The sequence below is a fragment of the Vanellus vanellus genome, assembly GCF_965231255.1.
Source record: "Vanellus vanellus genome assembly, chromosome: 8".
NCBI lineage: Eukaryota > Metazoa > Chordata > Aves > Charadriiformes > Charadriidae > Vanellus > Vanellus vanellus.
Window position 1 is genome coordinate 27,352,354 of NC_138913.1, and position 23,941 is coordinate 27,376,294.

Genomic DNA, 23,941 nt, shown 5'->3' on the forward strand with positions numbered 1-23,941 from the left:
GTTTGCAAGTGTGCAAAGTTTGGTAAGAAGTGGTCATGTGTCTCGTTTAACATGCAATCTTGCTGTATGAATTGTCGCAAAAATCTGACATATCAAGAATCAGAAAGTCAAGCAAAAATCTGTAAATTATTTTGGGGATGAGAACTATCAATATCTGAACCCTAGGAGGTATATGAAATGAACTGGTATTGAGCCTTAAGACAGTGTGCTGTAAGATTCCTCTGGAAACAGGTCCAGCAACAAAACAGGTGGAAATATATTTAAGAATTATTGATAAATTAACAGCAGAGTTACTAAAGTGAGAAAGGCGTGGTAAAAGAAAAGCCAGAAAATTCCCCTGAAGACTACCTGCTGCTGCCGAGAAGATATTGATATCCCGTTGCTCTCTGCAAGAGAGTAGACGAGGACAGGCAGAGAGGTATTAAACAGTGGGGAAATGAAAGCTGGTATCCTTTCACTACCACGGCCTCAAAAAAAAAAAAAATGAACACCAACCCTTCAATTGGCACCATAGTTAACTACCTTAATTTCCACCCTGGCGGGGCCCCTCATAATACTGTGGTTAATTTTAACCTTCGGGCCTTGTTATTGTTAACAAATTTGTAGCTTTTGTTAAGAACAAGTTAAAAACAGTGCAACTAATGGTAATAAAGCAATCAAAACTAGAAATGAAGATTATACCAGATGAAAACTCTGAGTTAAATGCAGCTTGTGAAGTACTGTCCAGGTTTGATCAGCAAATTTCTTGTAAATAAAAGAAAAAGAGGGGAAGGATTGTAATAAGTAACAGAAGATCATTTGCTGATCCAACCAGTCGCTCAAGGACTGTCTGGACAGTAGGTTATCTCAAGCACAATAAAAGCTCAAGCACAAGCGCTTAAGCGGTTTGATGAACAAAATAGTAAAAAGTAAAAGGGGGGAATTGTGATAAGCTCAGCGCTGTTTGTTCACCAAACCTAGAAACTCGCATTGTCACATTGTTTTACAAAAAGGCAATTGCTGAACCTGCTGTTGCAAGATAGCCAGCATCCTGTGAGCGGGCAAGGCTAAAACTGCAAAGGTCAGGTTATGCAAACAAAGTAGGATGTGAAAAAGACTTGGAGGAGGGGAGGGGGGCTCATGAAGACGAAGAGTACATGATGTGAGGAAGACATGAATCTTTCATCCCTGCGACAACCAGGAGGAAAAGGAAAGCAGAAAACGACCCCCTAGCAACAAGTCGTGTCGTGCAGATGCAGAGTACCTCTCTACCGGAAAAAGAAGAGTATAAAACCAGGGACTTTCGGGAACCGGGCGCGAGCCGTCGGCGGAGTGAGACTCCCGGGCCGCCCAGCGCTGTTTTGCTTGCTGCCGCTTGCTAAATAAATATTCCAAATTTTAATTGACTCTGTCTCGCATCAATTTGTGGGATCAACTTATAACATGCAGGACAACCACAGAGTCAACACACAGGCACCCCGCGGTACTTCCCCTGCATGGCCACTGCCAAGCGCTGCCAGCATCCAGGCCTCCAGCGCAGCTCCTCGGACACTAGCCCATACCACAGCCCTCTGTCTGCAAAACAGCTTCCTTCCCCATAAAAGAAAAAGTGTGTTTTCCAAACAACAGGTTGTGTGCTGCAACTATTTTACAAAACCATTCCTTGCTAACTATAAAGAATTGGATGTCTCAGTGTAGACGTGCTAGGTTTGACACCCCTCCCCCCCTTTCCTTGTGGCATAAATCAAAATCAGTGTCACCAGTGAAGTTTAAAATGGGTATAGGTCTGAGGAGAATCAAGTTCTTCACTTCTATTGTTCCACACTTACTTCATTGCCCTTGTATCTGATTGTTGTAATGAAAACGTTTTTAAAAAGGTTAAAAAATGCAAATGGGGTGTGTGGGTGCATTAATAAGAGGATATAAAAATAATGCAGAAGATAATGTAACGACAGAATACTGAACAATGGAGCATTTGCATTTGGAGGACCATGTTCAATTTCGGGTGCCACCTCTTAGGAAAGATATAGCAATAGCTGCAAATGAAGGCTAAGAAAAAGAATTCAGAAGCTAATGCGCGTGAGCATATCTGAAAAGAAATCAGTAGGAAAACAAGAGAGGTTACATTTAATGGGTGATACCCAGTCCATTAAAAATTATCAATGGCGTATTTCCCTTGAAAAACGTTCAAACCTGAATCCACTGATTCCTTAAACTATTAGAAAAGCAAGCCCAGCTCAGGTAGTTCAGTATTTTTGCTATGCTATATGGTGTGGCAGCTTGTTGTCAGGTGGCTGGAGTTGAAATCAAGAGGTCCTCTATGGAGTCAGGCCATGCGAGAAAGCAATTACACCGCTTTCCAAATTTGCACTTAAAATGCTATGGGCTGTTCTCCAGACATGAAGGAATATGGTATCATTTGTGCAGAACATAAATCCTATAGACCTGGGGTCTGAATGAGAGTCTGCTCTGTCAGCAGGGGGGGCGGAGGGGGGGGACGGGACGGACGGGACACCGAAAAAGAAAAAGCTAAGTTAATAATAATAATGAATGTAACATGCAAATGCTAATGGCAGAGGTCTTTGGGAAATGGGGTTCACTGGACAAGGAGACAAAGAAACATCTGCTGTGTTCTTTTCATTCCGATTCTAGTTAATTCCAAGTGAGCCTTGGTGCACATTTGAAACTAGCACCTCACTCTCCTTAGCAGCTGCAGGAGCAACAGGTATGAGGAGCAGGTAGTCTCTGGGTCCATAGCATTTCTCACTCCACTGACTCCAGTTAAGTTAATTTTGATTTCCATCAGGAGGAGTAAGCGAAGAATTGTGCTGCCAGTGTTTCTTTCCCAGTAAATAATAGCCTTTTACAGCTTATTTCCTCTCCTTGTGGAAAGAATTGGGCAAAATCAAAAAAACACTCCCTCAACCCAAAGGGCAACAACAGCACCGCACAGCAGACCTGTAAGCTCACTCCACAGTGAGTTGTGGGTTTGTCACAGGGAAGCTTCCTTACCCTGTGACAGACAACATCCAACAAACAGCCTGCCAATGATACGCATCACACTATTTTTCCATTTACTTTGCCCATTTGGAACAGAAAAAAATTAAATATACTTTATTTTTGTAACAAAACGAATGCAATAATCTATGGGAAGCAAAGGAAGAGGGGTGGTGAGATTTACATGCAGAAAGGAGATTGCAGAAGCAGGATTTATTTAGCCCTCAAAATAGCAACACTGGGAAGGAGTCACTGGAGCAATTTAGTGACTGGAAAATGCAATAAAACTGGAGTCCCTTGCTTCTGTACTCTGCCAGTGCTGGGACACTCAGATAAGCGAGTTTGAAGCACAAGGCTAGCTAGATTCACCCTGGAGTGACTCTTGCGACAGAGAGGAGCCCAAATTCCAGTGCACCCCTCACTCCCGTGTCCTGCTAGTTCACAGACCAGGAGTGCACAGGTCTGATGGTGACCTTGATTAATCATTACAGCATTAATAGCTGACAGCTCTCTATGCCCAGGCCAGGCCCTCAGCTGATGTAAGGGGACACTGACACTAGTGACCATGAAGCTATTATGACTGACCTCAGATTAACCAAAGCTTTACTCAATGAATGTTTGGCCTTCCACAGAGTAGGCTAGGGATACAGCTGCATTTTAAAAGGAATAGGGTAATGTTGTGACCGATTAAAATATTTTGAGACGAATAAGGCACTTGGCAAGTTCAGTGAACTTCCAAAAAAAAAAAAAAAACCAAAGGAAAGACTAGCATCAAATTCAGTGGCAATATGATGCTTTTTGTAAGAAACTTTCAAACTTAAAACTACCAAGTGAGTTATCGAAGGATGAGGGAAAACTTGTCTCCTAAGTATAGCACTGCATGGGTATCTACAGGAATTACAGGCTTATTTGGCTTCCTTTGAAGCATTCGGCCCTAAGCTGTCCGCAGAAGAGGGACATTCAGATAATAGCAAGCAAGCCAGTGGAGAGAACAGCAAATGTAAGCGCAACCTGAATAAGAAACCAAAGTACTTCAAGGAAGGAAATTATAACAGGCATTTGGACGAACAGATCCAAAAAGCCTTAAAATAAAACCGGGCTAGCTCTGCTATATCCACCCCAGTGCCCAGGTATGTGAACTCACAGGAAATTAAAAATGGCAACCTAAAAATAGTCATAAACATTTATGTCTTTTCATCTCAAGTGGCTGTAAATAACGTAAAGCAAGAGCGGTTGCTCAGCCAGTGGGCCTTAAAAGTGTAAGCAAATACCATTTACTGTTTCCACTTATTTGAGTTTGCAGATTTGGACCAAAGTTTCACCCGCTTGTTAAAGATTTATACGGTAGGTTTAACAATGCCCTGTGATTAAGCCTTTGGCACAAGCAGTGCAAAGGACATTCAGGGCATGTTTATACTAACTTATCTAGGTAAAGGGAAAGCTGTTCCTTTAAATTATGTTTGCTGTGACTCTGGAAACTAAGCAAACAAAGTCTGAGGGAAACTTCACTTTCAAGCAGAACTGACAGAAGGTACAAGGACCGAAGGACAGGGATCTTCAGGAGGACATACCTGCCTCAGGATTCACAACTGCATTGCAAATCTTTAACAACTTTGGGGACTTTACTCCAGACTTGTTGGATGTACCTCATCCCGATGGCAAATGAGAGACTGGTTCGGCCCCAGACTGTCAGGTGAGTAAAATCCTATTCTGGGGGGATGCTGGAACGGTCTGAGGAAGAAACCTCAGGCCACAAACAAAGGCACAAATCCAGTGCCCGACAAAGAACTGACTTTGCTCTGCAAGCGAGGTCACACTGAAAGAGTCCTGTGCAACCCAGACATAGCACAGCCATGACGCTGTTGAAATACTGGCTGATGGGGAGGAGAGGCACCACTGGCACAGCTTGACAGGCATGAAAACCACCGCAGGGAGGAAGCCTAGGCAGAGAGGAGACCCAGCCTGCACAGAACGGGCATTAATGTGACAAACTAAACAGCAAACATCCCCAAAACCAACCAACCAGACTTTGTGTCTTTTTCCAAGGGCAGGACAAGTTGTGATTTTTCCTGGCAAATGTTTATGTGTGATCTTGCTTAAAAATATATATATAAATAAAATAAAGACAGGAAATATGAAAAACAGCCTGTTTTCCTCCTAACGCCAGGCCGATCCTTCGCCTTAGCCGAGCTTTCCTTTCATTCTCAGGAGACCAATTGCTGTGTATCCAGTGTAGCTGTGAACTCTGTCCCAGCAATTATGTATATTTTTAAACGCACAACGTAAACAGGGACTCAAATTTCATAAGAACAAGCTAGCTCTTGAGATATTAAAGTATCGATGGATTCAACCATTATAGTGGAGCTCCCACTTCCAGATCTAGTTGAAAGGAGGAAACTGGACTAAAATAACAAAAAAAAATTTAAAACATTTTGCTGAACCTGCAAAAAGGACTAATTGGCTGACATTCATTTTGAGAGATGGACAGAAATTTTAGTCAGGTCTAATTTTCTCCAGACTCAAATTGGGACTGATAAGTCCAATACACTTCAAGATCAACTGTAAATATAGGAGTATGTCTGAAACGACATAGTAATTGCCAGAACAGAAGAGCCCAGAGACAAAGAATCCATTGTCCCACACTGCCATAATTTGGAGAGGGCATTTGCAAGACAATGTAAAATGCTTTAACTATATAATTACCAGTATCTGAGTATGTGGCCAATGCCTTGGGTTTTCACTCAAATTCTCCTTTTAGAAGTAGCTTGTTCTATGATTTCTACAGGCAATTATCATTTTCCCCATAATAGTGCCTACAGGCAATATTTCATGTTTCCAAGCAGCATGCCATGGAAGCAGCCCCATTAGATCTAAAGTAAGAAAAAACAACAAGACAGTAAAACCTAAAACAATCTAGAAACCTCGTCTCCTCCCTGCCTTCCTTTCCTAGCCAAAATCATCTTTGAAACGGATGTCTCTGAAAAAACAGGCCTAGCAGGTTACTCAATCCCCAAAACTTGGGCTTTGCTGTTCCAAAAGGGAGAAATCCCTGAAACAATGACCCCTTCTTAGGAGAAATTGCAACCAGCTCAAATAAAACTTAAGATGAGTAATAGGGATACTGAGGAGCAAGAAATCTAGACAAAATGCCCGCTTTTCACTTGGGGACTGAAATGTAGAAAATAGCAAATGAAAAATAACCAAAAAAGAGAATAACCAAGCTGGTTCATTCTTTTCTTTAATACAGCATTGCCCAGGGCTCTTTTGAACCTGTCATGCTATCTCATGCCATGCTTTTGTACTTACATTGAGTTCCTGTTCAAGTAACTCAGAATAAAAACTATGGGAGAAATATAGGAGTATTCATAAACTATAATATACCACTTCCAGTCTAGAGATGGGAAACTAAGACCCAGGAAAATCCCTGATGTGCTCAAGATTGCCCAGGGAACTGCAGCAGAGCTGAGAAATAAAATCTGCTCTCACAGTGTTTACAGGTAACAACAGGACCCAATTCAGTGCCACAGCCATGAGATTCACTACCCGCATCCCAGCCTTCCTCTTTCTGTGCTTAAAACCTGGGGATGAAGAGGATGGTAACAACTGCTGTTAGAAGGAAAGGTCTGAAAGGGAAAGGTTTGCCAATCTTTCACAGCACTTGGGTAGAGTGAGCTACAGAGTTATGGTTGAGGAGATCAGGTTACTTGATTGACAAAAAAAATTTGAGACTTAACTGTGGATGCACATGCACGTGTGTCTGTTTTTCTAAAATGCAACACTGTCTAGTGCTGTAGCTGGCAAACTGGAGGCAAGTGAGGGGGCTTCTGGATTTGACTGCCTAAGCCCTGAGCTGGTGCCTCAGCCCTAGGACAGAAGCAACTGCTCTGCACTGGGAGCTGCAGTCCTACAATCTTCCCCTCCTGCCAGGGTCCTCCCCTGGAGCTAAAAAGAGCCCTTCTGGAGGGGGGAAGTTTGCATGACTGATGCTGTTTGCTGTGTAGTTTCCAGAGTTGTCTGTCAAGTATTCTTCCTGAGTTACCGAAGACACGTGCGATCAGTGTAACAGGCTATAAGAATAATACCAGCTTATGTCAGGTTTGAAATTAGCTGAAATTAGCTTGATGCAGTTGACAAGGATAGCGTGGCACAGCAGCACTCCAACCCTGCCTGGCATTTCAAACCAGTAGAAACTAGTCTAACAGGATTCTGATGTCTTATTGACTTCTGACTCCCTTGCAGCTACAAATTTGCAAGCAGATTCACCGAACAGGCACTCCTCGGATCCTCCACCCAATAACCACTGAGGGAGGAAAAACTGAGAGTTTACTATTCCTTGGTCAACAAAATCAGCCGCCTTCTTTCCCTGCTTCTTCTGCGTGAAAGTTTTCAAATCAAAACCCCTTTGAGTTCTTACCTCTCTGCAGTTCAAATAACCACCCAAGCTCATTTCTTCCATAACAAGTGTCTCATAACACAACCAGCAAATCTAGAAATAGAAGTGGATATCATTATATTTTTCCCCAAAAGCAGCACAGGTGTTGTCTGCCCTAGGGACACTGGGCCTGTCTGCTCACTAACGTGTCTCTCATGAAAAGCTTCAAACCAAGACATCTGCTAACATCCTTTTCTAAGTATCCCGGTGTTACTAAACCTCTCTGTTTTCAGCAAGGCATTATGCCCAGGATATTATTTCTCCTACTGTATTCTCAACTAAACCATTTAATCGTAGACTAAACTTTCTATACCCAAGTCCTTCATTTTTTTAAGTGCAAGCTTTATGTTGCCTATTCTTTCCATAGCTAGAATGCTTTACATGGTCCAAACAGAAGAGAACAAGCAAAAAGGGACAAGGACTTACAACTCCCATGTGCAACTCGGTAAAATCAGAGAGATCGCCAGGCAGACTGCTGAGGGCCTTCTTGTGTACTTGCATAGTACATTGGTATCTTATGCTTTGAGGCTATGTCCTGTGATTTGTACCTAGCCCTGAGCTGATAGCTGTGTACTCCCCCCAGCCTAGGAGATGCAGTGATTTGGTTTTTAATTAGTTGCTTACTTTCCAGGGATAACCCTGGAAAACCTCATGAGTTTTAGACCACAGCTACTTAGCAACAATTTCACTAGTATCTTCTGAGCAGAAATAAGGAATGGGATGGCATCAGGGGCAACAACATTTCATAATCAGCAGGAAAAGGAAAGGGGGCTTCCTCTAGTTCTTGTTAGTATAGAGACATATGTCAATGATGTCAGAGGAACAGGATGAGTTTTGTACATTTTACTTCTCAGGACTCTCAAAATTTTCAAGCAAGGATGTACTTTCACCATTACACGTGCACTAATTTAAGGAAAGGAATAAAAATAAGGACAGGTTTTTGTTTAATTAGTTTTAAGACCTTATAAAGAAAATCAGAAGGGCTTGTAGATTTCCACTCCTGCTCTTCTGTAGGCTTTAAAATTGGGTTGACTCCTCCTACACAGCTGGAGAGCTGTGTGTTTATATATGCATATATATATATATATATGCGTGTACATACACACATATGTAGAATAGCTCCAGAGGGGGAATTCTTTAACATCTTGGCTATAGCCCATAGCTATGCGTACTACATGAGACCCAGGGGATGAAGCTTAGAATGCAACGGGATAAGTCAGGACTACTCTGAGATGCATGGATTGAGCAGAAAGGACAATTATTAGTGGCATGCAAGAAAGCACATCTTTTTAATAATTATTTTTGAATCATAAAGAATCAGTAAACAGTCAAAAAGATAACTCATGCTGGCAGCAGAAAATATGCAGTTATTTACTGTTATTCATTAAGTATGTATTGATATATATTAGCTAATTAACACAAAGTAGCTGCTATAAATACTTTGTGTTTCATGTGGAGGGAATTGTGTGAAGGCATGTATCTTTTTCTGTTATGTGTAAGTAACCATTTATAGGACACACTTATTTTGTGCCTATGTTTGCACGTGTATGCTTACCTCTACCCATAGAAGGTCCCACAATTCCAGACTTAAATCTGGAAATATTTTTAGATCTAGCAAGGCCATTCGAGTCATTTTTAGCTGTTTTTTTAAATGTACTGGTTTCTCTCTCCAAGCCCTATTCACTTGGTCTCATGGTGTCTAAAGCACATGGCTGTGGAGGCTATGTTAAACGGATCCAATGTATTTCTTTTTAGTCTCTGAAGTGTTTCTAAAACAGGTTCTCTGTAACATATGTGCAAGACATAAAGGTTTTATTGTCACAAGTGTGTAATGAACTGCATAATTCTCCCTTGGTTTTGCTTGCTATAAATAAGGCACCATCACTAAATCATGGCAATAAAACCATTCCCTTACCTTTCTCACCCAAAAGACTATCTCAGAATTGGAGTGGTTGTAGTTTGATTCTTATTACAAAATAAGTACAAAATGTTTGTTTTCTGGAAACATGTGGGGCCAAACAATTTGAAATTCTTTCAGCCAGCATTCCCAAACATATTGTCTACTTTTCTCTGGCTTCTGCTGTGAATCTCTTTGGTCTGTGTCTCACTTGCTGGTCAGTCTGTTCTCATGCTTCTCCTGTTTTTCTCCACCCCTGTGCCTTAATCAAATAATACCTTGGCCTTGCACCTAAATAGTTCAAATTCCTTTGTGAAATGTCACGTACCTTGCTTTGGACAGGGACATGTGCTTAACTGTCTCTTGCCACCACCTAAAAGAAAGGGTGAGGATTGTTAACACTTCCAAGGAGGGTTACCCCAACCAGTAACAATGAAAACATAAATATAGGTTATAGTCAGGCCGCTCAGGGCCCTGAGGGCTATAGGTCAAGGTGTTACCATGCCCAGCTGCCTGTGCATCCTTCTGCTGGAAGTTAGTCCCCCTGTAGCAGGGGTGGCTCAATGGGACACATGAGAGTGCCTCACTTACACTGGCTTAAAGTCTGTGCATTAGCTTAAACCACCGATGAGGCTAAACGAATTCATAGCTACATCTGCTGAGAGCTAAATCTGCCAGAGCCTAGGGCTGAGTCTGTGGGTGTTACTATTCCCCTGACTCAGACAGAAATATCTCCCGATGCAAATGCAGGCCTGAGCCTGTGTGGAGCCCCAGTGCCTTCAGCGGGGCCCACCCGCGCGTGGCACTCCTTAAGGGATTGGCACCCACGTGAGCAAGAACGGCAGTTGATGAGTAAGGCCTGCTGCTGGATTTTGGACTGTGCCCCATCCCTATAGAGCTGTTTTCGTCTTATTATGATGCACAGTGAAATAGTTTAGAGATGACATTCCACTTCACTTAAAACCGAGGAAGAGGGGAAAAAAATCAATGCCTAATACATGAGCAGGGATGTAATGGGGGACTGATGGCGGTGGGAGGCAGAGGTTTGTTTTCAGTTTGAACAAGACTTTTGCAATAATTAAAGCACTTTAGAAAGAAACTGACAAGATGCAGCAAAATCAGCGTTTGCATGTGCATTCAGATTGTATTTAAAGAAGAAATATTAAAGGAGCCATGTTAACTATGAGGGTTTGAAGACAAAATCTTTTCTTAAAAGAGCTCCATCTGCTTCATCAAATATACATGAAAGGTGCATCCCTACACTCAGTGTGCAAAACCTTCCAGATGAGTCATTAATAGGGCTTATACTTGAAACAACTTCAACACATAAAAAGAAAGAAAAGATTATATGACCTTCTGCCTTTCTACAGCATAAAAACCCTACAGCCAAGACAGCAATTTCTGCATTGAGCTTCAAAACTTTCTGTTGAGGTATACATAATTTAAAGGGGCATCCAGTCATGGATGGATTTAAGGTGATGGCAAAACTAACACACCACTAGATAAGTCAGTGCAAGGGTTCACTGCCCTCTGTGCTGAAAGCACCTGCCTGCCTGCTGGTGGGACACAATCTTGGCGTATTTTGTGGGGCCACTCAGGCACATCAATACTGTTACCTTGTCCCTGGTGGTGGCAGGGAGACGTTATACAACCAGACAAGGGCAATGCATCTTCTGTGACTGTGTGCCCCTATATAGAACAACCATACAGTCAAGTTGTATTCATACCTATTATTTCCTGCTTTGAAACATCCCTGAGTTGCACAGCTGGAGATTTCAGCCTGTCTCTAATATTAATTAAGCAATCTTCATTACCCTTCCAGACTAGACAACAGCATTGTAAAACATTGGCAAATTGAGCATTTTTCATTTCAAAATCATTAAGCATTCTTTAAGTATATACTTTCATATTATAGCACTTAACACTTTCCAGTCAGACAATACACTTCCTCATTTTAAAGAGGAATTAGGAAGTTAATGAAGTACTGGATCCACCAGCAAGCAGCTACTGCACCCCTTCTGTCACAGGGAAGGCTGAGTGCAGGGAGCCAGCTAAGTCCCACACAAATGGTTTTCTCATGGCAGTGGAAGGGAGTGTGCGGAAGAAATCCTCCCAGAGACAGAGGCTGTCAGCTCAGGGCCAGCACCAGGGATAACAAAATAACCCATTACACAGTGCAGCAAATTACCAGGGGCAGCACAGCAGCCATGATCCAGCTGCCTGCTCTGCTGTGCTGGAGCCCTGGAAAACTGCTGCTTGAGAAAGGCGTCAGGGCGTGTGGAGCAGCAGGTTCGGTGGGAAGGGAGGTGGCTCTTCCCAGCAGCGAAGGCACCGTTTGCACCCCTCCTGTTTCAGCAAGAGCTGAGGCAGCCAGCCTGACTTTCCGGGGGTGCCAGACCCCAGCAGCTCCCTCTGCTACCAGTACGCACCGGGGCTGCCACCAGCGATAGACCACACAGTCTGCCTCTACTGTGGCTCGTGCAGCTGCGCCCGCCTGGCATGTCGCAAGGCGTGCAAAAAGGGAGAGATGATCAACTGGTGCTAGAATATACCTCCTGCTCCAGACTCCTGGATCAAACTCTGCCCAGACTAAACACATTTGAAATACCTGCAGGTCTACACAGCTGCAATCTCAGCTTTCAGGCTGCACCTTCTGCTGCTAAAAACATTTCTATCTTTGATTAGATCTAACCGATTAACAGGAGTTGCTCTTTTGATACACCTGATACCCTTTGAATCCCTATCAGCCCACTCTCTTCGCACAGTAGGGACCAGCAGTTGGCATCCACCGACAGACCATGCCTTGCAAACACATCCAGTCCCACCCCCCCAGAAGCAGCAGCGATCCCTGTTTCCCACACACATTGACGTGTCCAAGTCCACAAGGCTTGAGGAACCTCAGTCTCTTTTACAATTTTTATTAGCATTTTGCCTAACATCCCCAGTTCAACTGCTCTTATATGGCATTTGCTGGTAAATGACATTTTTTTACATTGGCAAGTAAAATTTCTATACAGTCAAATTCCTGGAGGCTGAACTTTGTGTGAGTCAAAATGCATATCTCTACTGTTGCTCTGTGCGTATCACTTGCTGATTTTACTGTTGTCATCTTCCTCTTTTTCCCTACAGACTGATACTTTGGTCGTCTTGAACTACGGGGAAGTATGTTTGCCTGCAACGCACATTCAGGTAGGTGGTGATGCTGCAGCAAAACGTGTGATCTCAAGATGGCATGCGAATGTACTTGGGATGGGTTACCCCTGATGCAAGACCTGACACTCACATACCTGTGACTATCAAAGGTGAACACCTTCTTCAAAAATTCACTACGATCACTCAGACAGGGATAGTTATGGTCCACACCCACTTGAATCATTCATTTCTGCCACTGAATAGCTTGACTGCTACCAGAATAATGTAATACTGAATTGGAACGTATCCTTTAAACTCATCCCTAGTTTTTAATGCACCTAAAGCTACTGCAAAAGCCAGGACTATTTGATTGACATATCAGTAAATGGTTTCTCAATAATTTTTTAGAGTATCAATTTTGGAATTGGAAGCATTGCCTTCAGAAATACATTCTATTATTGAACTCTTCATTGAAGAAAGTAAAAAATATATATTGTTTATAGCCATCACAATAAACAAGTGCCCCCTTACCCCTGCCTCTCCTAGAAAATATAGAAGTCTTTCTCGAACACACTGCTATATTCACTTCTGGTCAAACATCTTGTTTGTTATGGATTGTTTGGTAGCCTGACAGCAAGCTAACTGTTCAGGATAGACAGCCTTTGATCCTCTGATGGACCAAAAAAAGTGTATCTGGTAAAGACGACTACACTGGTTTGACAGGGCTACTGAACACATAGTTACATCTTTGGGCATCCCAGCTGAGTAAGTTTCACTTAGCCACCCAGAAGACTCCTTCTCTACCAACTATCTTTGTAAAAGCCCAACAATGACATCCATGTACTTTCATATTCACCAGGTACGTGAAAGGGGAAAATAACCTTTTCCATGCATGCATGCACTCACACACACACACATGCACACCATCTACTCGGCTAATGATTCCTTCGGAGGGTTACATGGTTTTGAAATTACTCCTGACTGGTGAGCAGCTCCTGCGAAAACTTTAATACATTTTTCAAGAAAACACCAGCAGCAATTTGCTAAGTATTGCAAACTATGTTGGCATTGCAAAGGCCACAAAAGAGAGACTGGTCTCTGCCCCAGCATGAATAGCATAGACAAGAGGTGGCCGCTCGAAGCATGTAGGAACTTTAATATAGAAGAGATTGTTACAGGTTCATCTCCTCCAACAGCAAGGCATAAAACAGTTTATAGAAGAGAAATAAATAAAAAATCATAGAATCATAGAATCACAGAACAGTTAGAGTTGGAAGGGGCTTTGAAGATCATCGAGTTCCAACCCCCTGCCATGGGCAGGGACACCTCCCACTAGACCAGACTGCTCAAAGCCGCGTCCAACCTGGCCTTGAACACCTCCAGGGATGGGGCAGCTACAGCTTCTCTGGGCAACCTGGGCCAGGGACTCACCACCCTCAGAGTGAAAAATATCTTCCTGTATCTAATCTAAATCTACTCTCTTCCAGTTTGAAGCGATTACCCCTCATCCTATCACTACATGCCCTTGTAAAGACTCCCTCTCCAGCTTCCTTCAGATACTGGAAGGCCGCTACAAGGTGTCCCCGGAGCCTTCTCTTCTCCAGACTGAACAACCGCAACTCTCTCAGCCTGTCAAATAAGCAATTGTTAGAGTTTAGGGTTAGGCAGGATTATAGGTCTAATATTAATTGTGGTCCAGTTAACAGAAATGCTTCCATCACAGTTGCAAGGATCAAGCCTTTGGGGCTTTAGTCATGGGACAGTAAGAAAGGCACAGGAAAAGAAACAGCCTCTTCTTTCTTTTCAAGATGTCCCCAACAGCAGCTGTTTTTATTTCACTGTTTCGCTGAGCCACAGAAACAGAAACAGGCTTATTGAAGCTCTATACCTCTGAGTAATTTACAAACCAAACCTAACACCACAACCAACAAATGGGTCCTTCATAAAATTCCAGTAACACTGGAAACAGTCCCAGAGCAACCACCGGTTCCAAACAGTCCAGAAGTCTTGGCAGAATTGAAGTCAGGATCCAAATTTAACAGGTATAAGCTGCTTGCTGCGGTTAAGGTTATGAAAGGAGAAAGCAGACTTTCTCATCTGTAGAGCCAGGAAGCAGAACAACTCATGATTTCAGGTAGTGACCCTCCCTTTATAAGGACAAAACATAAGGCCCTCAAAAATTTTGGAAAGCAGAGGATTCATAGGTGATGTCCCAGGTCTCCCTGACATCCCAGGGTCAGTTGGAGTGACCCTGGGGGCAAGCAAGGAAAAGGTTTGTGGCACACATGGCTTTATAGATATTGCAGCAGACCCAGAACAAAAATTGAGACACTTACCTTCTAGAGTATCTTGTATATTGGATATACTGTAATGTAACAAACCAGTGATACATATACATTCTCAAAACAGCATCTAATGACTAATCCATAGCACTATTTTATGCCCTTCTCTCGGCAAACTGTCAATTTTATATTCACATTTCCTATACAGCATCTCTTTCATGTTAGCCCCATCAGTCACAGAATCACATTCTGTACTTAGAAAGGCTTTGACAGCTGTAAGAATTCAACAAGACAAAGCCAGCAGCGAATGCTTAAGTAATCAGTTCACATTTTAGCCAGTCTTGCAAAGGCTGAAGGATCAACTGCTGTTTTGCTGTTGTAGTGATTCGCCTCCTAAAAATGCTTGGTAGTACTGGCATAGTCCATGTACAGACACATAGAGCAGCGGGTCACTGAGGGGGTACATCGGCACTTGAGGGCAACTCTGGGAAACAAAATCAAGTCTCTGTGCACTCCGTTGCTACATAATCTTGTCTCTTCTACCTTCACGTCTCAACAGTTACGGATTTTTCTTCACTTATCTGCACCACAGGAGTGAGTGTTGTTATTAACTGTTAGAAGGCACCCAGCCCTATAAAAGGCATTAATTCTTCTATTACAGGCAGTAGTACACACATAATAGACAGAGCTTTCTTTTCAGCTTTTACTTTCTATTCTGTAACATTTTCAGCCTCAAAAAACAGGACACGGCCATTACCTGTATCCACTCTAAACCAACGAGTAATCTACTGCTCACAAGTGACAAAAGGGAGTGGTCAGCAACTGAGCAAATACAGTCATTTTTCCAGTGACATCTATAGCACTACAATGTGTCATGGCAGGAAAACCATGAGCACGTCAAAGAAATGTTCAGGACATTAGAATAAGGCTTGTAAGGTGATGATCTCAGAATGATCTCAGGCAAAACATCCTGGAAAGTCCCCATTATCCTAAACAGATAATGCACTGTAGCCTCGGAACTAACCAGAACTTTGTCCTCTCTTTTCCTATTTTGCTGTGTTTTGTTTGTCCATCTCCAGTTCTAATTCAGATAAAGCTGATGGAGTTGTGGAGGCTACCTGTCTTCTGCTGCTCTGCTGCAGATCCATCGTTTCAGTTGCCATAGAGACAAGATCTGGAAGCCATGGATGGGCACGGGAGAGAAGCCACCGGCAGGCTCTCCGCCGGTGGTCTCCAGCAGGACCTTTCTCAGCAGGTACTGAGAGAGTCAGGTTCAGTCTCTGAAGGTGAGGAAGAGTCAGAAGGTGCTAACTCGGTGGCCCACGAGAGGGACTCGCACACACATTACATTGCCATTCAAAGAAATTCCAGGTACTACCGGTCCATGAGGTTGCCGAGCAGAGAGAAAAGAAAGACTTCGAGAGAGACAATGCACATGGGGCGTGCTACAGGTGAGTACCGACCCAAACAGCATTATGCTTCCTTTTCCAGTGAGATTAGGAACTAATCAATGAGATTAGAAAAGGGATGGGAAAGGTAGAAAGCGGCCTCAGCAGTCAGCACATTACAGAACATCCCTGCCCTGTGGCACAGCTGGCAGAGGGGTGCCATCCTTCTTTGCTCAGCCTGGAAATGCAAAATGGTTGGATGTTTAAACATGCTTCATGGAAGAGAATCTAAACAAATGTGGGACTCTGCTCTGCCACCCCCCTGCTCTCAAAGAGAAAAATAATTTAAACAGGGAAAGACATGAAGCTGTCAACGAAGTAGGAACTTCTTTAGCGTACAGAAAGGACATATTCAAAAGTAGGGAGATCTATACAAGTAACTGTATGGCAAGCTGAGCGGCGTATAGAGGAAACAGTCGGAAAAAAACAGCAATACATTTAGGGACCAGGCCTGTGCAAATTGCAATGGACTGTTGTGAGACGGGAGCAAGACTTGTCTGAAAATGCAGTTGCTGCCACCTTGCATTGAATAGAGCTGTAAGAAACACCTAAGCTCCCTTTGAACTAGGAGGCTGAAATAACAGGAACACCATCCAGAGCATACATGCACTCAGGCATGGCTTCAGGAGAAATGGAACAAGTTGGCTTTCTCCAAGTACGAACAGCACAGAGCAAGACTGCAAGGCTAGGCTTTCACTGAGCTGGCACCCTGTCTGAGCAGCTAGCTGTCTGTGAAAGAAACAAGATAAAGATATGAGAAGCTGAAAAGAGAGCCAGGAAAGGAGCTATCGCAACACACTCAGAAGCACTGGAAACAGGGCTGCAAGAAAAATCTGGAAGTGGTTTTAATCTAAACGGTAAATGAGAGAGACCTGGAACTGTGAACACAGAAAATGCCCTTTGCTTCATCTCCCAGGTGTTCAGAGAAACTGAATTTTATAACTCCTTGTACATAAAAGGAATGGCAGCGAAGATATCTATCCTGTCTTCAGATTATAATCGAACAGAAACAATGCACTGGACTCTGAACTTTGGCTAGCTGCATGAGTCAAAGTGATACAACACTACTCCTGATGCTGACTGCTATGCAAGCCACTGAAAGCTACTACTTTGTTATGCAGTAGTAAAGCACACGGCTTCAGTCCCTGAAAGCAAACCAAGTTCTCTAAGAAAACAAAGAACAGACGTCCTCCACCCCAAAATAAAGGAGGTCTGGGAAATGTCCCTGAGAAAATAGGTGTCTCCTGCCTGCCTCACCAAGGGAGACACGCTATTTCAGCAGTATAAAGGCCCTTTCAACCCTGTGGCATGGACAGAAGGAAAGTTCCCTCCCTTCTCCAAGTTTCCAAGCAGACAGCAGCAAAGAGCTCCTGTTTAATATTCTGCTACTGTTGTCAATGAGGTCTGTGGATAAACTGAGCATCGTCTATGCCAGAGCCGAGCTGCTCTCCACCCTGCCAGTGCAGCAGCAGGACCAGAGCAGAGCCATCCTCTCACCGCCTTCCCGGAGCGCTGCTGCAGAGCAAGCACAGAAGAGACTTGCCCTCCCTCCTGCTCCCCGAGCAGCACAGCATCCAGACCGCTGCTGAGGAGGCCCTCTCCTCTGTTACCTGCTGGTGCTACTGCAGCAGGACCAGCACAGGGGGACGCACCTTCTTCATACATCTGCAGCGTCACGGCATCAAGACAACAGCACAGGAGGACATCCCTCCTGTCTAGCCAGTGTCACTGAGGAAGGACAAGCTAAAAGAAGGGATTCTCTCTTAGCAGCTCACTAGACCATCCACAGAAGCTGACCTGCGCTTCCCTCCCACACCCCCTCTCTGTGTTACCACTGCTGAAACAGGATCTGTTCCAAACAGGGTATTTTCTTCCATATCTGCAATTGTTCAGCAGGATACACTGGGAACAACGTTTCTTTACTCCAGTCTGTACAGCAAGACCCGGGCTAGGAGAAATAGCTCTTTCTCTGGTATGACTGTAGCAATTCCAGCTCAGAGCTACAGCTTTTAAATTCAGCTAGGATTGTGTAAGCAGCTCTTCTACCCTCTCCCTACTCCTCTGATTCCATCCCCTCTCCCTGAAACTGGACAGCGGGTGCTTCTACACCAGCTTCATTTGTAGCAGGAACTTCTTCTGACAGCATTTGCTGACGTGCATGGAAGCAAGGGATGGGTGAGCTCTTTTATCTTGACTTCAAACCCATTTGAACAGCAGCTATCCAAGAGTCTGACTCAAGCTCAAATGTTAACCAGTTCTCATTTTGCTTAGGGAATGACAAGGGGGGAGAAGCGGGGAAGGAAAGATGAAAGGGAGGGAAAGATACAGGGAAAAATAAAGAGTAGGATACAAAATGGAAAAAAAAGAAAGACTCGAGAAATGAGAACAAGAAAAATAATGTAAAAGAATGTAAATCCAGCAAAGAGAAAGACTTCTATATAGGCACCCTTTGCACCAGCCTAGCTTTGGCTTATAGCCTGGGAGCTGTAAAACATAATAGATGCTTTCCTTTAACTGGAAAGAAAGTTTGTTTTTTTAAGCAATCTCCTCTGACAGAAGGATAAAATGTTTAAACTATTCAAAAGGCAAAGAGAATAACTCAAGCTAGCATTTCATAAACCCTTGGCACTGTTTCAGGGAGTTTTAAAAGTCTGAATTTCATTTTCCCTCTGAAAATTTGTAGCATTGATTAAAAGGGTGTGTCAGAAACCAGCTTCAGTCAGAGCATTGACCTGCCTGTGCTGCCACTGGTTTGAAATGCAAACAGAATTATGACTTAGACCAAAATTTTTCTAATAAAAAACAACAAGGCCATTTATCAACAGGACTCAAACAACAGGAGGTTTCATTTGAAAAGCGTGATGCATCCTCTCCTGCCAAGTACTGCAGTAGTAAGCCATGGACTTAATACAACTTTGGCTCCCTGTGAAAGGATCAGAGGTTCATCTGAGGGAAATTGGAGAAGCAATTAAAAGTAAAGCTCCTGTCTCACCCAAATCTAGCCTTGATTTATCCAGTAAACTGAACATCTACTGTGTGCCTGAAAGCAGAGCAGTAAGGAAGCCCTGACTTGGGAAACCAAATATTGGCATGCACAGGCACAAACAGCTAAACCTTTTCTGCTTAAAGAATTGCACTGAAAATCACTAACGTTGGGACCCAGTTTTCGGTGGTGAGAGTGCTACTCACATACATAAGGACTGATATCATATATCTACCTTCACCTTTTCTGGATTGCACCTGCAGCAGTGACAAAGGCTGTACAATCTTGCACTATGCATGCCGACGACACTTCAATCCTGTTTGAAAATCCAAGCTAAAATGTAGCCGTCATTGTGTCTGGGGTCTTCCTGTTGCCTTTGGTGTAAGCAAACCACTACCTACAGTAACAGTAAAGGTGACCCTTAAGAAAATGACTGTTTTAACACTCTCTTGGCTTTCTCTTATGTCACAGGTTCACTCAAAAACAACGAGCCTGTCAAAGAACCTCTGAACGTTTTATCTCATAAGGGATCACCATCCCCAGTAAACTCTGATAAGACAACTTTAGACGAGCTATGGATCCAAAGGTAAGGAAGTGCGCACTCAAGGTATTCCGCATGTCTCCGCTGAAGAATATAGTCAGAGTGGTGTCAGAGCCAGAACGCTTGTTTTGTGGAGGACAGTCAAACTAAGCTACAGCTTAGTCCATGCCTTCTCACCCTGACTTGTAGTGCTGTTTTCAGTCCTAATGATATATCTTGTATAGTACTAGCACTGTGGTATAGAGGGTCTTACCAGTATGAGTTTAGAGAAGACAGTGAAGGAGAAGGGGGAAGAAGAAGACAGGAAGACTAAAAAAAGGGGAATGTGATGCATTATCACCTAGTGCTGTAAGCAAAGAGGGCAGACTGCCTTAAGCAGCTTGCTGAGAGAATAAGGAGAGCCTGCGGGCATTTCCTTATGGAACATCCCAACATAAGGGTGATCCCATTTTCGGCCTTCCCAGAGGGCTCTCCTGAAGCCTGTTACACAACCCTACATACAGGTTATTATAGCTGAGAAGTAGCTACAAAGATGCTTTCTAAAGTGTTCCGACTTTGTGTTTGCTGTTTACTTTGAAGAACTGATAGGCAAGAGAGGCTTTCACTGAGGTACCCCTTTTTGGCTTAAATCCCTTAACAATCTAGGTCCAGCAAAAGGCCCTGATCCTACAACCCATACATTTACATACATCCCATAAATTTACCCTCACCCCTGCTCTCTTGCCACTGCAGCCAGGCAGGGAGAGGAGCAGCTACCCAGCCTTACATTCTCTAATATATGAGTGAGGTATTCTCCCAAACTGCCTCTTCAGCTCCTCTTCTCTTGTGTATATAACTAAGAGATAGTCCCTACTTGTACTGTAGAAGACCAAGCTGAAAGTGCGAAATACTTGCCCTCTAAAGGTGCATGCGTTATACTGCACTGTGTGGTCCTAATTACTGAGCCCAGCTGTGTTGGTGTAACGCATAGTGCCTTTCCAGGCACCTTTCCTTATGAAGAGGACTCCAGTGAAAAAAATTTTAGCCAAACTGTTGGATTTAAATAAATTAATTGCCCTGGCTAAAATTGATTGCACTTTGACATTAAACTGAGCATATGAAACTAGACAGCTACAGTCTGCTGCGATGTCAAACCCATCTGTCTTCCTCTCCTTGTGGCATAATCATCACTGTCAGTCTCTGACATCCTGACACCGCCACTTAGGCAGCGCTGAAACGTGCAAATTCTGATTCTCCCTGGAGCTGGAAACAATGAGTCTGTGCTGGGAGTCAGTTTTATCAAAGATGCTGCTGTGCACAGAGCTTGACAGGTCAGTACAGGTTCTAAGTCATGTGTCTGCTACAAGCAGGCAGTGCTGTGGAGTGGCATCGTCTCCTGCAACTGAGCAGGGAAATTTGGCAGAGAATGAAACCAGAGTTCCAGCTCAAACTGAGCTCATGTCCTCCTCTTCCCTGCTCCAAAAAATCAGCTGTAATTTATAAGAGAACCACTAGAAATCTGCATTGTGAAAAGCCTGCAGGAGCCTAAGGATACTGCCGTTATTTGCAATAATCAGTATTCTCCCCCTTCCATGGAGAAAACAGGCCATCGTGTAGATAAGGCAACTAAAATATTATCACTGGTGTCAAGAAATGCATTTAATCTCTCCCCAAAAGAACAAAACCGCTACCTGTCAGCTAAGAGTTCTTCTGAAAGTGGATGATAGCAGAAAGGACAGTACAGGCACCTCTGACCAGTACTGGGAAGGTCCATGAGGTTCTCAGGAGTGAACCACCACAGTCTTGAGGGCAGGTGGGGGCATCAGTGCTGCATCTCCTCACGTTCAGCAGCGTCCTACAGCGACTATATAAATGCTGGGGCTGGGCAGACACAATCCCTTCTCCTGGCATGAAGACAACCAGCAGGTCTGACACAAATAGGTTCTTCACAGGTAGGGATGTAATTTCACATATAGCCATGCTACATAATTTAGGACAGGAAGTAAACACAGCTGGGCTACGTAGCAAATGGCTCGGGGAAAGGAATCGTTATCTGCATTGTACTGATGGGACTTCAGTGCTCCGATTAAGGAAAAGCACCATAGGCTCCCTCAAACCCACCGGTGACTTGAATCTATGTGTCATTCAAAGCTCTGAGAATAGTAGAGTAGTTAATTGATCTCAGAACATTGATGACTGAAAACAAGATGATCTCAAACATTATTGCTGGTGTTCCAAAATCTGCCATACGCCCTCCATAAGATATTTCTTAAGACCATTTTAATGCCTAACTAGTCTTGAATTATTTTTTCCCATGACGTTTCTCCTATGCGATCCCCAGCTCCCCCTAAGCACTCTAAAGTTCTCCACAAGATCACATTGCTCCCTCCCAGTCTTCTGCATCGTACAAAGATCCAAACCCCTCACATGACGGGCTGCTTCCCAACAACTCGGCTGACTTGCCCTGAACATTTCAGTGCTGAGCTTCTAGCACAACTTCTGTTTTTCAGAGTAACCAGAGCCAAAGACCTGGAGGGAATGAATTCAACAAAAGCTGCTCTTTCCCACTGTGATCAGTCCTTGCAGCTTCAGAATGGCAGCACTTGCGCAGACTGAGATCACAGAAAGCCATCACAGAAAAACATCCACCCAGGGTGTCCATCCACAACCGTCAGCCTCAGCTGAAAGCAGCTCCCACAGGGACCAGAAAATCAGTCATTTCAAACCCTAGAGATTCACTAATCAGTGTCTACCCTATATTATCAGCTAATAGGATGTTGACTTCTCTTCATTTCTAATACAATACAGATGTTTTAGCAGCATGACTATTATTTACCTACCATTTCCCACTGAGTCAGATTCTAAAAATGATATGTCTTTATTATGGGCCACTAGACACAGTGGAAGAGAAACTCAACATGAAATTTCACGTTGCAAAGCTCACTGCAAGGTCACTGGTCTACCAGTGCAGAGCAAACTATTTCTTCAGGCTGGTTATGAAACCTCCAATTCAGAGAAATGAGCATCCTCTAAAAATCATTTGATTACATTTGATCTGAGCTCGAAGAATAAAAGTACTGCAACAGTGAATACAAATAGTCACCTTCAGCAGCAAGAGGGAATCTTACTTGTTTGAATTCATGCAAACACGTGTATTAGAAGGAAACACTATGCATGTAAAACAGCGTAGTCCTCTGAAGGATGCTCGTGTGAATTTGGGTTAGCATCCCTTAGCACAGCAGTATTTGTCCTGGGCAGCAGAGGGCACTGCTTTTATAGCCTGGTTTAACCAGAAAAGCAGTGAAAGCCTCTAGAGAGGCTGGGACCTGTGTTGCAAAAGGTCCTATACCATACTTGAGCAGTTTCTTTCTTCCTATGAAATAAATTTCGTATAGTCACCTCTTCTCTATGCTGCCAATGGTGCTTCAGTTTGCAAGTGGTGAAGTCAGGAATATCTGGTGCAAACACATGTTGACCAAACCTTCATATTTTGTCACACTACAACAATTGTTTGCTCTTTTAGAGTTAGACAGATAGACAGACAGAGAACTTTTTCCTATCACTTTTTCTGTACAATCTGAATCTTACAAAGTCTGAGAGCAACAGTATTTGCAGGGAGAAAGAATTTTAAAAACTAATAAATTTTCAGTAAAAATAGCCACTGTAGGTATTAAAATATTACTGTCAAAATCTCATAGTTCACAGGATCATATAGAATAGTAAGCAATAACATACATGATTCCAATTAAGTATCCTTCCAGCATGCAGCAAATCAAGATCCCAGAGATCCCAGCCTGCCCACCTATTCCACCCATTCTCTGCTTGCCAGGTTTTTCAGCCTAGTCATGGTTTCATTACCTGGCAAGGTCTAGGCTTTGCCCTCCAGCTCTCCCAGTCTGATCTGCTTCATTTGGACATACCCTGAGCCTCAGCTCCTCAAGCAATCTCTTTGTTTCACTCCTTTTTTATCAGCTTAAACTTGTAATTCCCCACACGATTTCCTCAGCCTACTGTTTCCCAAACATATTATTCCTCTCTCTTCCCTCCTGTGGCTCTTATCTCAGTGTCCTGCTGTTCCCCAGGCTCTTCACCCTGATGCAATCGTAGTCTCCCACCTCCTCTCCTAGCTCCAGTGCTACATTTTACAGCCTTTTCCAACTCACCATTTCCTGAAGCACCCAGCTGTGGGCGAGTTCCTCTCTTCATAGCAGTCTCCCGGTCCAGAAGTAGACCCCTCCCTCTCCATGCTTGAGTCTTGCTCCCTCTGTTTT

At 43.5% G+C, this 23,941-nt stretch overlaps 2 protein-coding genes across 2 annotated transcripts in view; one reads left to right on the forward strand and one right to left on the reverse strand.

The window, feature by feature from the left end:
* NEU2 (neuraminidase 2) overlaps nucleotides 1-23,941 on the reverse strand; it is a gene marked incomplete at its 5' end in the record, with an annotated part of 39,398 nt that overhangs the window by 15,436 nt on the left and 21 nt on the right. Inside the window, 2 exon segments of the mRNA XM_082487407.1 lie at nucleotides 23,834-23,895; nucleotides 23,897-23,941. Of these exon segments, the coding sequence (XP_082343533.1) occupies nucleotides 23,834-23,895; nucleotides 23,897-23,941 (107 nt within the window).
* NGEF (neuronal guanine nucleotide exchange factor) overlaps nucleotides 4,643-23,941 on the forward strand; it is a gene marked incomplete at its 3' end in the record, with an annotated part of 50,328 nt that continues 31,029 nt past the window's right edge. The window contains exons 1-4 of the mRNA XM_082487406.1: nucleotides 4,643-4,669; nucleotides 12,435-12,494; nucleotides 15,799-16,170; nucleotides 19,622-19,736. Of these exons, the coding sequence (XP_082343532.1) occupies nucleotides 15,903-16,170; nucleotides 19,622-19,736 (383 nt within the window). The 5' untranslated portion in view covers nucleotides 4,643-4,669; nucleotides 12,435-12,494; nucleotides 15,799-15,902. The remainder of the gene's footprint in view (nucleotides 4,670-12,434; nucleotides 12,495-15,798; nucleotides 16,171-19,621; nucleotides 19,737-23,941) is intronic.